This window comes from Quercus robur, chromosome 2 (genome assembly GCF_932294415.1).
Source record: "Quercus robur chromosome 2, dhQueRobu3.1, whole genome shotgun sequence".
NCBI lineage: Eukaryota > Viridiplantae > Streptophyta > Magnoliopsida > Fagales > Fagaceae > Quercus > Quercus robur.
The window spans coordinates 72,846,219-72,860,429 of NC_065535.1; the positions used below are offsets into that span (position 1 = coordinate 72,846,219).

The following is a 14,211-nucleotide window of genomic DNA, read 5'->3' on the forward strand; positions in this document are numbered from 1 at the left end:
AAAATAATTTGTGTCTGTAGCATTACTCTATCTATAATTGACAAAACTGGCTACTAGGCAATTATTGCTCGTTTGAGTTTATTATTTTAGTATTTAACATTTTTGTGTATATGTATTGCTTCAAATAACTACAAGGTGACTCCCCATTGGGGAGTAGGACTCACTGTGGTTAGACTAAAATTACTATTACATGAGTTCACTACTCACACCATTTTGTTTAGTGCTAATTATAACATGCTACCTCAATCTTTGTGAAAAAAATTCTAAATTTTTGTATTCTATGACATATTGAAAAAAAAAGAATGTGGATAATACCCTCTTTTCCCCCACCACTAAGAAGACGCCTAAATATTGAGTTAATAAAAATCCAATCCAATTAATACCCTAAATTATTTCAAAAAATCATAATAAATTGTGAGTATGCTAAATCATCATTAATTATCAATTTTTTCGAACAACTTGAGACTTTATTTTTTTCGAACTAATCTTCCATGCAGTGGATTATATTAATAAGTTATTATGTGGCAATAATATCCCTAGATTGAATTATATATATATATATATATATATTGTAAGGATAGGAAAGTGGCCCAAACCCATTTAGAACAGTGGAACCGAGTACTTTAAGCCCAATATAATAGATTTGTAAGAGAACGGGTTCTTCAAGTCAATTGCAATGCTAAGTAATTACAGGCTTAAGGATAACAAGACTAACGCAGTTAATATGAACGAAAGAGACACAAATTCAATGTAAATTCTTCCTCGAGCAAGTCTGAAGAGGGATTGTTCATTAATAGTTAATGCTGATTCTTTTAAATTTTAATTTGCTCTATCTTCGTTTTTAGAATGTTCCTCCCTTTTTTCTAAAGGGGTCCCTTTCCTTATATAGCCCTTCTCATTGCATCTTAACCTTCCATCTGTACGTCTCAGGGGGATAATTCGAATGCTTGACCCATCAGGATCCCCTAGAGGTGGTAAAGAGAGTTGTGAGTTGTTGAGTCACTAATTAGATGTCTTTTCCTCATAAATATGGTTAGTTCAGTTAGTGCAGAGTATTGAATGTGGAGGTGATAACCACATTCCCAGATATTTCCCTTTTCCGTTACTTGCATGACTTTGACCTCTTCCATGGTGCTTCAGTCTTTGGTGCAGGGAGCTAAGTAAGGTTCTTCCGAGGTGCAATCGCTCCTCGGGCTCTTCAGTCAACAGGCCTATTAGCCCCCTTTCCTCGGACCTCTTTTTCTAAGTTTAGCCTGGTTTTGAGTGGTCTTGATGTCTCCCTTCCTTGGTCTTAGCCCATGTGTCAAATTTGGGTTAACATATGAATGGGTTTTTAATCATCCTCAAACAAGCCCATGGACTTAAAAATGTCTTCAGATCATTTGCCTATATATATATAAATGCCTTAAAATTTATTTTGTTCTTGTCATATTACAATTTTATATTGTAAATAGTGACTATTTTATTTGTAAATATTTTTAATTATAAATATCAACTATATAATATCAATTTGGATATGAGAAAAAAAAATGAAAATTTCACAAATGTATAAAAAAAAATTATTAAAAATAGTTAGACAGAAAGATAGCAATGAAATTTATCTTTAAAATGTTCAAATATGTCATATAACAATTCATGATTAAGACTTTCTTTTTCGGTTGCCAAATGCGTGCATTGCTTTCATAAATTTTACTCAAAATACTTGTTACAATCCATTTTACATAAAGAAATTTATCATAATCAAATTGGTTAAATCCTAATTAAAATCGATTATGTCACAAGATGATTAAGTGGATTACGGATTACCTATTATTAGTTAAAAAAGCAATGTTATGAAAAACCTAAATATAAATTTTTTTTTTTTTTTTAAATTTCACAATGGTGAGAAGAATGGTTTTTAATTATAATATAGACAATTAAATAAATACTACTTAGTTAATTTTATTTCTATTTTCTTATATATAAAAAACTGACTTAAATTTACCATGGATAAAGTTTAACGACAAAATTAGTTGTAATTTAAGGCAACCTTACTCAATATCATTAACATTACTATATATTTTGAAAATCTAATCGTTAGATTACATGTTCTTTACTCTCTTAATACACATGTCAAATTTTGTGTCAATCGGATATTATTTACTATAAGATCTAAAAGATTATATTTTATGTATAATTTTAAACTATAAAAAATTATAATTTAAATCATTTATTGATGACATAGTTATTGATCTTTAATTTTTTAGAAGTTTTGCAAATATGAAGGATATAAGAAGAAAATGTAATCCAAATTCAATAAAAAGATATTAAGTAAAGTTATAGATTTAGGTTATAATTAATTTTGTAGTTAAACTTTTTCCATTTATCATTTTATATCTTAAACTATATCTTAAACTATATTCAAGACCACTGGAACTTTAGGGCTCCGTGTGTATTTATCTCATTGATGTGATAGGATACTTCCATGAATTTATGCTATCAGTATCAAAATCTTCCACCGAAAGGAACAAAGTTAATGAGAAATCTTAGCCCATGAAAGCAATCTCATTCATCCCACAAACGTGTATAGTAATTTTGACTTCCGAATAGAGATGGAGGTCCCAATTCTCACGTTATTTCCTTCTCTAGTTTTGAGTGGTCTTGACAAAGGCATGTTACCAACTATTGGAAAACTGCTCCTTTCGTTGTGCAAATTTCAACCCAACTTTTATATCGAAAGGCCTCTTTTTGTGCTCACAACCATAATCATGTGGTTTTGGATATGTATACATTGCTTCTGGGTCTGTTCTATCTTCTATCTTTCTTGTTTCTCATCATTTTCTCTCATTTTCACCTTTTAAAAGCAGGCCTTCTCATCACCACTCTTCCATTTCCTTAATTCCATCATTTGTCTTTTCTTTTTAGAGAGCATGTTTGGTCACTTAAGTCTATTTTCAGTACTGATCTTGTGATATTGGGGCATTATCGTACAAGGTTTGTCTTCCTATTTCAGTTTGAATTTTTTTTTTTTTTTTTTTTTTTTTTTTTTTGCTTTGGAGAATTAGAGTCCTAACCATTTTGGCCGACAAGTATCAGTTTTCTTTGGGTACTAATTGCATATATAGTTTCATTCTAATCTATATCCCCAAACTAACTAATTGGGAAGAGCAAAGCTTCCATTTGATGCTTCAGTACACTAAACAAATCATGAGAGCAACACATGACTATTTTTTAATATTATCGTGTCTGTGTCGCATCCAATGCTCCAATACACTAGAACACATGGAATTACTATACATAGTTATTTTACATATCATGTCCTACAGAAAGGGGCAAATGCATCACTCTCCACAGCTGGGCTTGGCTGGCCTTCAACTTAACCCAATCTGCCCAAGTGCAATTCCATCACATCATCAACTTATTCAGATGATTCTGTGCATAGGTAATAACTTGGTTGAGTTTAACTTTCAAAAAAAAAAAAAAACCTTGGTTGAGTTTACCAAAAAATAAAAAACACTTGGTGAGCACTGGGGCCATGCATTATGGTCAATAGGTTGGACACTCAAGTTCATTGTTTGAGCCACTTGAGACAAAAAGTGCCCTATTTTATCATCTAAGGTGATATTCCCTCTCTCTCTCTCTCTCTCTCCCAAAAAAAAAAAAAAAAGAAAGAGAGAGAGAGATGGGTGGTGGTTCACTTCAGAGTACTTGGACAGCAGGAATGTGGAGCCGCTAAATTAATACTATTGGTTGGTGAGCTTGTGTTGGCACTTTTCTATCAGAGCCTGAATAAAAACACTTATCATTTTCTCATGACTCAGTTTTTTGGCACTTCTTTGTTGGGTTGGTAACATGGTTTCTACATATTCCACCGACCTTCCCACATACAAAAATAAATATAAAGCAAAATAGAATAACATTATTTCAAAGAGCATTATTAGGAATTAAAATTGCCCAACGATGCATCAATATCCTCACTTAACAAAAGAAAAGAAAAATCTCATCTTTTATTTATCTTTTATGGTACAACTCTCTTTTTCTGTCCTTCATTTATTTTCATATAGCAATCCAGTGTAAAGACACCTCAAAGCTGGTCTCAAAGTTGATGAAATTGAGATAAGACCAACCGATAAAACAAGAAAGTGAGTAAATAGGAATTATAATTGCCAAAGCATGCATCCATGTTCAATATCTCCACTTTTTTTTCCCTCTTCTTTTGTTTCTATTTTTTGGCATAACTTTCTCTTCTTTTTTTATCTTTTTTTTTTTTTTTTTTTTTTGCCCTTTCCTTTTCTCCTTTTCCAACATCATTTGTGATCTGTCTGGTTGGACACCTACTGAAAATTTCTGAACATGAATATGACTGATTATCAACATTTTTTGAAAATAAATGAGGGATTACATGTAAAGTTCAATTTCAACAAAACCACATGGGAGGAGCATAGTATGACCCACAGGCTACAGTTGCATTGGCAGTACAGCCAATTTTTGAATCAAAGGCCTCTCATATGATCATATCACTAGAATGAAAGATTCTGTCACACAGCTTTCATGGATCCCACCACCACTGCCCCAACTGCCCAACCCAATAGATAACTCAATGGCTCAATACCAAAGATTATGTTCACATTATCCCAAAAAGAGTAGTTGAAATATAAAAGGAGATCAAAAAACCCAATGCCTCAAAAGGCAAGAAAGCAAAAGCACAGGCCCCCTAGCAATAGATCTTGTACACAAAATATTGGTAATAAAACCTTGGAGCCATCTAGAGCCTTCATAGGCCGATAACCACCAATGTAGGTGGACTAAGATAACTTTTAATTAGAATCATTAAAAAGCTAAAGAATAGATTTGTTTCAAGAATAGAAAAAAGTGAACCTAGGATGGAAAATTTTAAACCTGTAAGATTTTTTTCCCCTTCAACATAGTGTCACAATATGCTATTTGAACTTTTTTTGCTGAATAATCCATCTTTATTGAGAGAGAAAACCATATGTTATTTGAACTTGTCCACAAAACGGTTGAGATGGAAAATGAAAATTTTTTTTATGGTAAAATTGATGATATTTTTTTCAGTACAAGAAAGAATTGTATTAAAGAAAAAGAATGCTCAAAGAATAGAGCTTCTTAAAAGCATTAGGAAAGTAGATTTAAGTAATCCATGAAATCCACTAAAGAGAAACATATAGTGCCTCTGTAAGTAATGTAATCCAGCTTTATAATACTATTACTCTCTCAGTCTATTTTACATAATTGTTTTCATCAAATCTTGGTGCCCACATTTCTACAACCATGTTCCATGGATGATATAACCCTCGAATTGGCAAATGTTTTAGATTTCTAAAACTAAGAAAGGTAACAAATTTTTAGCTCTTGAGATCATTAAGATTTGCAAAGGCAAACAAGAATAATCATACCGACATTCCCATTATAAGAAATGCAATCATATGTTTATCCCTACAAGAAAAGCACAGCCTCATCCCATTTAGGGTAATCTACAAGATCGTATATTGTCATTCCTTAAAATAAGCAAAAGCCCTTGAACAAGCTGTATTTTTCAGGTTCAATACAGAAGATAGTCCTACAATTATAATAAGCCACAACCATTCATCATAGTTGGTGAATTAGCATTGCAAAAAAATTTCAGTAAGAATTGCAAGAGCATAAACAAGCTATATCAATGGATGAACTATATAGCAAGAAAACAATGATGCAAATACCTCATGCCCCTTGTGTTTTACTCATCCATGGCAATTCCATTTTAAGGGAAGGCAGTATATCCATCTGGGCATCTGAAGAACTTGAAAATTTGCCTTTCTTTGACCAGAGCCAAATCTTGGACACAGAATAGCTCTCACCTTTAGTCACACTACTAATCTTTTTTCCTTCCACATCCCCATCAACTGAGGAATTCCCATTATTTTCTCTCTCTTTTGTCAGTGTAATATCACCGCCTTGTGGATCATGGCACAAGGCTACCCGTAGGTCTGAATTGGCAAGCACGTACTGATATGAGCCCATTGAATAACATCTTCTTGCATCTAAATTACTACTACTGGTCTCTCCTCCAGCCTCCCCTGCCTCAACATTTAGCTTTCTGAATTTTCCAAGCCTCACTGGGAAAACCCCCTTATCAACAACAATTTCTTCCATTTCCACTGTTTTTTGAGTAGAAGTTAACCGATTTTCTCCATAACCAGTACACCCATCTTCTTCTCGTAAATCATCATAATCGAAAATTGGGTTTTCAATTGAAAACCCAGGAGTATAGAGGGCCCCTCTACAAAGAGGACATGTTGAATTTGATAGGAGCCAAGTGTCTATACAACTGATATGGAAAGCATGGCTACACATGGGAAGCAATCTGAGCTTGTCCTTTTCAGAAAACTCACACAGACAAACAGCACAATCAAATGGCTCTTTGAGACCCACTATCTCTTTATACTGGAAAACAGGAAGAGCATCTATAAAAGCTTGATCTAGACCAGAGTCATGTAGATGGAAGAGTTGTTGTAGCTGTCTCTGAAGAGCATCGGAGCTAGAAATTTCTGGGTATCTATTAGATTGAGTAGATGCTGAGGAAGATGGGTGCTTTATGAGAAATCTAACAAGCAGGTGGAGTAAACCAGAAATAAAAAACAGTACAGCCAGAATTACTATAATGAAAAGAACTGCTGGACTTATCCTAGTACCATTTGATGAAGAAGGGGCAGATTCTTTATGAAAAGTACCAGTATATGGTGATGAAGACAAAGGAGGAAGAGGAGGAGAAGGAGGGTAGCTCAAATAGCCATCTTTTTGCAAGATTTGATACTGAACCCAAGACATCTTCATATGGGTGTGCTCCAAAAACCACTTATGCTCTTTGTAGTTTGACATACCACAGATCATATAGGTACACTCATAAACCATGTAGTAACAAAACCCCAAACTCTTTGTATTCAAACACAACCCCAACTCATTTTGACACATAAGCAAAGCTAAAATCAGAACTTACTCCTTCCATTGATGCAAAACACCATTTAAAGACAACACCTTTTGTTCTCAGATTTGAGAAGAAAAAAACAGTTGCACTAGAAGTTAGTAACAATTGGTTGTGAAGTCACTTTTCTATTGTATTTTTGTATGCATGATTTTCAATGAAAGGGAAGTCACTGATTGAGCAATAATAAGAGAGCAGTTGACATATAATATATGATAAAAATTGAAACTTACCTAATTTGATTCTGGGGAGTCCACCATTTATGTATTTTCAAAAGCTCTTGAAGATATATATCATTATCATTGTTGTTCCAACAGAAAACCCTAAAGACACAGGCTTTTAAATTCTAAGTCACTTCTATAAGCTCAAAGAAGAGGAAAGTGAAATGGGTCACTTCTATAACCTCTCTTTTCTCTCTCTAGTTTCTGGTGGAACTAAAGAGAACCAGAATGCAGACAGTGGCAGTAGTTTCCCAGGTATAGATGTAAGGAATGCCAAAAAGAGGCACTAAATTAAGGTCCACGTGCCATGAATAGCGCGTGAGAGTGCTGCGGTCAACCAAAAGCGACAAAGAGCCATTCTCAACTCCCAAGCAAGGGCTTCAAGGTGGGCCTCACTGGGCTCATTTTCAAAAGCAACATATCTGTACCGCTTCTGGCCTGTGTGTGAACTGAGCAGTAGTTCAGTTGATTGTGGTTGAACTTTGATTATGTGAGGCTTAGAACATGTTCAAGTGACGAAAATCATGTACATAAACTCAACATTATTATGAAAAATGTCTTGGAGCATTGTGAACTAGTATGACTATTGACTTATTTTGTTAAAGAAGAAACAAAATTGGACTTTTCCGAAATGTCACACCTTTAGTTTAGAACATAATAATATGTCTCTCCTATCCTTTGTAATTAGCACTTCTACATTCTCTGTTAGCATTTTTAATCAAACTGACCGAAAATTCTTTTCTTTTTTTAAATGGGTCTAGACCTATACGTTAATAACATTAAGAGCTGGAAAATTTTGATAAACTATTATTGTGTTGGTGATGTATTTGTTAATTATTAGAGGGTGTTAAGGTCATCATTGTATACGTATGATGTGTTTGTTATTGAAGAGTATTAATCATTGACGTGTGAATTTTAACACATTTATTTCTATAAGAAAAATTGAGCTCTTCATTAATTTGATGAAAAATATTAACAAATGAATAGATTCCTCACTATGAATAAGGAGGCACTACTTTTGTTTTAAACAAAAGGGGATATCGCAATTGTTTTATACTTACGGAGGTGCAATGTGCCCTTTTGTTAATATTTGAGGCATGGTACTCAAATCTTTGAACACTCTTTTTTTTTATTTGTATTTGTATTTTTATCTATGATTTGATAGTTACAGTTGGTTTAAGTAAATGCAATTAGTCCTCTACTTTGCATTCTCAAACTTTTCTTTTGTCAGTACAATATAGAAACCCAAAAAAAAAAAAAAAAAAAAAAAAGTGGGATAATATAAAATCTCCAATTATGTAGAAGACCAATGAGGAAAATTCTAACTAGTTTTCATCTATCTTTTGTTTTGTTTTGTCTTGTGCAATTAGTTTTTTTTTTTTTTTTCTTCATGTAAGTAGTGCAGTTTTGGATGCTTTCAAATGAAACCCTGTCACCATTCATAGAGTGCCTTAGACTTAGTTTAAAATATTACTTGTATTTGTGGGTTATTTGGGTGTGACTTTAAAGGATGAACATGTGAATGCTTCTTTGTCTTGAGTCTAAAGGCAATTAGGAAAAAAGTCTTTGGATGACAATTACATAGTAGTTGGATGTTTAAGAAAGATGGTTAAGAAGGAAGAGGGACAGGCTGTTAGGTAAGATAATGAGAACTAATTTCATAGTTCACTCTCCACAAAGTGCAGATGTGTTTCTCTTCCTCATCATTTAAATTTGTTATCATGATTTCCATTTTGATGATGATGATTTGTGATGAGTACTATTTGTCATAAAACAACCTTCCATCTTAACTAATATCTGTATGTGCAATTGTGCATGGGTCATTATCAAGGTAGGCTGGTGAACACTAAATAAGAGTGGTGATTTTATTACTAGTTTGATTTCTAACTTTCATCGATTACAAGGCAATATATAGGCATGTAGTGAGTGTCATGGAGAGTGTAATGATTCTAGTTAAACGAACTAGAAACCGTTGGCTTCCATAAGCTATAATAAGCACAACTAATGGTAGTCACATCCATGCCCTACCACTCTTTGAGCTAGATCCATTTAAAAAGAAGAAGAAATTTTAGTAAAATCTAAACCATTCATTTAGCTATAAATGGTTAGAATTTTAAGAACCCTATTGGGTTGTTCTACATATTCTATATAGAATCATTATTCATAAAATGGGTATGTTTATGGCTTTTAAAAAATGTATTAAAATTTAGCATAAAAATGGAAATGAAAACTCATAAATTGGAATCTGTTTGTGTACATCATTGATTTAAATGAAATATTGATGCTAAAAGAAAGACCATATAAGTTATTTTTCCCCTTCTTTTTGCGATTTCTAATTGAACAGAATATTTATGTATTTCAATATATTTTTGTAAGATATTGTCCAATGCAACTAATTTAGTAATGGATAAGAGAATTAAATTATTGAGTCTATAATTTTTCGCCATTCTTTAAAGCAAAATAATACAAATATCTATATTATTTATTTTCCAATTTTATTCTAATTTAAAGTTATGTGAACATTTTTAATTGAAGACCATGCTACGTGTGTGTGTATGCCACATGCATGTTTAATTTCAACATACATTTCGATAATTAAGGTCTAATCATCAAAATTATAGAAAAATAATGAGTGGTTAAAAATTCAAGAATACAATATATATATATATATGTGGGGCCCAATAATTTATGGGCCCGGCCCGCTTGCTTATGGGGAGTCCACAGGCCCAAGCCGAAGAAGGCCATGGCCCAAGCTCAAAGATAAGAAGCTCAAAATGGCACGAGGATACAGCCGAGGACAGCTTGGTCCTCGGTAGACCCAAAGTCTCATTGATGAAAGTGGCATACGGGCAAACTCTAAAGATCAGAAAATATCTCAAGGAAGTTGTCCTTAATACCCTTCACTGATAAGACTTTGCACCTAACAGAACCTGATTTTTAGGCTTTATTAACCATCCTCAACAATTCTGGGATTAGATTGACGGGACAAATATCAGTCCTGGAAAAGTTGACCCTACACGTGGACGAGGGACAGCAAACGTAGGCTAGTATAAAAGGAAAGGTAAACTAATTAGAAAAGGGGAGGCCCATCTCACTTCCTGGAAAAAACTCCAGGGATGAGAATGCCCGGATAATATATGTACACCACCACGAAAAACCCACTGCCGGGTAACTGGAGAAAGGCATTAGTGCTCCTCGGACATGATCCGAGGAGTCCAATCCCTCAAGTTACAAAGCTGTAGGGCTTGGATATCCAGGCTGAAGCCTTTTCTTATCTGAGTTTCCCTAAAGCCCGGTCTGGCCCAACGCCCTGTGACCAAACGCTAGCCTTTCAAGCCCACTCTCGACAAATCTTATTGTGAGGGATCCTTCACGTGCGAGCCCAACGTCCTTGTTGGGCCGTTTGAGAATCGTGTCCCTACAATTGGCGCCGTCTGTGGGGAGGCTTGCGCGTTGGCGCAGGTGGCGCATGAGTCAACCCTCTAGCAAGCGAAGATTCGCGAATTTTTCCCCATCTCCGGTGACCTGAAGTTGTTGCTCTGATATAAACTTGCACCAGGGCTTACATCCTGTAGCGCCAACGGCACGGGCATCTCTAGGGGCTTCCGACCCCAAATCAGCTCTCCCCGTCAGGGTCAAGGGGCTGACCTGCGAAAAAGCCATAAGTTTTGGACAGAACCAAGGTCTTGCATGGTCCTCGAACTCAAGCCTATGGGGAAACCAAGTACACAAAAGAAAAATCATAAGTTTTGGACAGAACCAAGGCCTTGCATGGTCCTCGGACTCAAGCCTATGGGGAAACCAAGTACACAAAAGAAAAATCATAAGTTTTGGACAGAACCAAGGTCTTGCATAGTCCTCGGACTCAAGCCTATGGGGAAACCAAGTACACAAAAGAAAAATCATAAGTTTTGGACAGAACCAAGGCCTTGCATGGTCCTCGGACTCAAGCCTATGGGGAAACCAAGTACACAAAAGAAAAAAAAAACATAAGTTTTGGACAGAACCAAGGCCTTGCATGGTCCTCGGACTCAAGCCTATGGGGAAACCTACACAAAAGAAAAAAAACATAAGTTTTGGACAGAACCAAGGCCTTGCATGGTCCTCGGACTCAAGCCTATGGGGAAACCAAGTACGCAAAAGAAAAGAAAAACATAAGTTTTGGACAGAACCTAGGCCTTGTATGGTCCTCGGACTCAAGCCTATGGGGAAACCAAGTACGCAAAAGAAAAGAAAAACATAAGTTTTGGACAGAACCTAGGCCTTGCATGGTCCTCGGACTCAAGCCTATGGGGAAACCAAGTACACAAAAGCACAATCGGAGTTCCCTACTTCCCAGTCGACTGCTCAGATGGATTATTTAGAGATTCAGCCTTGGACGGTATTCACGCGCTTATCACAGAATCTTCAACTGTTACCCCGGTTAGTTTCCTAAGTTTGACTTACTATGAATTATCGATATAATGCCTGGTAGTATTGGTAGATTAGAGTTAGTTAGATTATGTTTCAAGGTATCTTGCTCTAAATATTCTCGAAGAAACACACACATGGAGCACACCCATTCACAAAGTAGTGTTGCCAAAAGATCAGTACTCAAAACATGTAAATAAATTTCTATTTTTACTAAAACAAAGAAATAGTACAGCGTACAATGAAAAGCTGGAATCAGCTTATGTTAAAGTTCACTGTATAATTGAAAGGAAGATACAAGAAAAAATATATAAAATAAAGCCGAGGAGCAGTACAGACGAGAGGTTGGCTACTAAAGCTAACCACATAATCAAAAGGAAAGATACAAGAAAATAAAACAAAGCCGAGGAAGTGGATCAGAGGAGAGGTTGGCTACTACTCCAAGACCTTGTCCTTCCTCAATGCTTTTACGTGCCCATAACTCAGGCAGCGAAAGAAACCCAACTTGAGCCTCACACCGCTGAAGGAAAGGTGCAGGGAGCTGGAAGTTGAGGGGCTTTCTCTAAATATTTGCCTGCCACAAGGCAGAGGCGCTGATGGCGGAAAATCTTTCTTCTGACACACCAAAATTCTGGTATGAACAGAACCTGCTTCGGATTTTGACTAAAAGAGGGAGAGACACCCTTTCCCCTCAGTCGAAATGGAGTATTCCCCTGAACTTATGCTTCCTGTGCCCATACCTTACTATTTTGAGTCTCATGAGGACACGGCGCTTCTGTGGCGGAGAGAATTCTTTCTTCCCAACCTTCGCCTCAAACATGTTATGTTAAGGGAGGACAGCACTGAATATAGGAGTTGTGATTTGGGAGGAAACTGAAGGAGCTGTGTGTATATAAAGCAACTCTCTCTCCCTCCTATTTATTTGAAAAGATAAGGTGGTGGCAGTCAACTCACGCAGCGTCCCAAGGAACGCTACAGACAAAATGGCTCTGGCCCAACTTCCAACGTCAACTGCAACCACAAGATTAAAGGAGCCTCGTAAAGGCGCACCTCGAACACTGGGACATCAAAAAGTACCGCGTGGCCAAAGACTGCATAAATACCTCTTAATTCGTGGGCCTAGTGAATTCGCGGCCCAGGCCCGTTCTGTATAAGGGCCCAGGGACTATGGCCCACGCCGAGGAATAGCCGCTGCCGAGGGCAACCTCCTGCTCGGCGCCTCGTGATATACCTGAAGAAAGGGAGAAATTGAACTTAAAAAGTTTTGGACAGAACCAAGGCATTGCATGGTCCTCGGACTCAAGCCTATGGAGAAACCAAGTACTCTAAAAAGTTTTGGACAGAACCAAGGCATTGCATGGTCCTCGGACTCAAGCCTATGGGGAAACCAAGTACTGGAAAAAGTTTTGGACAGAACCAAGACATTGCATGGTCCTCGGACTCAAGCCTATGGGGAAACCAAGTACTGGAAAAAGTTTTGGACAGAACCAAGGCATTGCAAGGTTCTCGGACTCAAGCCTATGGGGAAACCAAGTACTGGAAAAAGTTTTGGACAGAACTTGGGCCTTGCATGGTTCTCGGACTCAAGCCTATGGGAACGCCAACTACTCAGACGGGAAAGTCCTCGGCTCAAATACTGTAAAATGTTAAGGCCAGTATGTAAAGATGGCAAAATGACCCCCTATTCAATAGCCTAAGGAAACTGTTCGTTTTGCGGATGACATGTCCTCGGATAGTTACTTCTTACACCGTATCGAATGCTCAGTCCTCATCTTGGCTAATTTTGAGGTAAGTGTCGTCCCTCCCTGGTCGGCATTGCTATGTCAAGTAATTCTGTTAAAGTTATGGTGGCATCTTTTTATTAGCAAGTATTTTGGCCTTAGTTGTCATTGATTCAAATGCTATACTATTGTGCCGAGCAGTGTTTGCAAATTTATTAAAACATATAAACAGAACATGCGAAGTAGAATAACAATAACTTTTATTAATATGAAAAATTATTACAACGTACAAAGAAGGGCTTAAACAAGCCTATACAAAAAATGAATTGCTAAAGCAACAATAGCATCCGCAATACAGATCAGTAAACAGTCAGGTGTCTTTTAAACTCGCCTTCAAAGTCTCTCCAATCTCTGCCTCAGTACTGCTCATATCAGGAGAAGAACCTTCTTTAGAAAAAGATGAAGGAAAAGGAAGAAGAATTGGAACACATGGAAGCACTTCAGCAAGCTCTTGTCATCAAGGAACGCAAAGGAAGAAGAAGATGGAGGACATGAGCAGAAGATGGAGGAGATGAATGAAGAAGATGGAGGACATGAGTAGGAAGGAGGAGAAGGAGAGAGAGGCAAAGGGGGGCGCCAGTGAACGAAGAGAGGAAGAAGCAGGGGCACTTAGTCCCTGCCCCAGTCCTGACTCCTAACACGCTGGCGCCATGTTAGATATGCTCGTGAAAGAGCGGGTGGTACTGATGATGTGCTTCCTCGGCTCAATCACGCCAAAAGTGTGACGTGACGAGTCCCTGCTTCGAATTTTGGCTAAAAGGACGGCGGGACAAATCTTGAGTCTCCGCCATCTTTGCCCTGATCGAGCCATTTTGAGCTTCGCTAGAACATAGTGTTT

The 14,211-nt window shown here is 36.7% G+C and overlaps 1 protein-coding gene across 1 annotated transcript; it reads right to left on the reverse strand.

Moving 5' to 3' along the window:
* Positions 1–5,375: 5,375 nt before the first annotated feature.
* LOC126714920 (RING-H2 finger protein ATL46) lies at positions 5,376–7,435 on the reverse strand. Its single transcript, XM_050415332.1, has one exon. The coding sequence runs from the start codon at positions 6,949–6,951 to the stop codon at positions 5,701–5,703; it is 1,251 nt and encodes a 416-aa protein (XP_050271289.1). The 5' UTR covers positions 6,952–7,435; the 3' UTR covers positions 5,376–5,700.
* Positions 7,436–14,211: the final 6,776 nt, after the last annotated feature.

What these genes read in the sequence shown, in the direction of transcription:
- LOC126714920 (XM_050415332.1), bottom strand. Translation starts at nt 6,951, where the DNA reads ATGTGTCAAAATGAGTTGGGGTTGTGTTTGAATACAAAGAGTTTGGGG.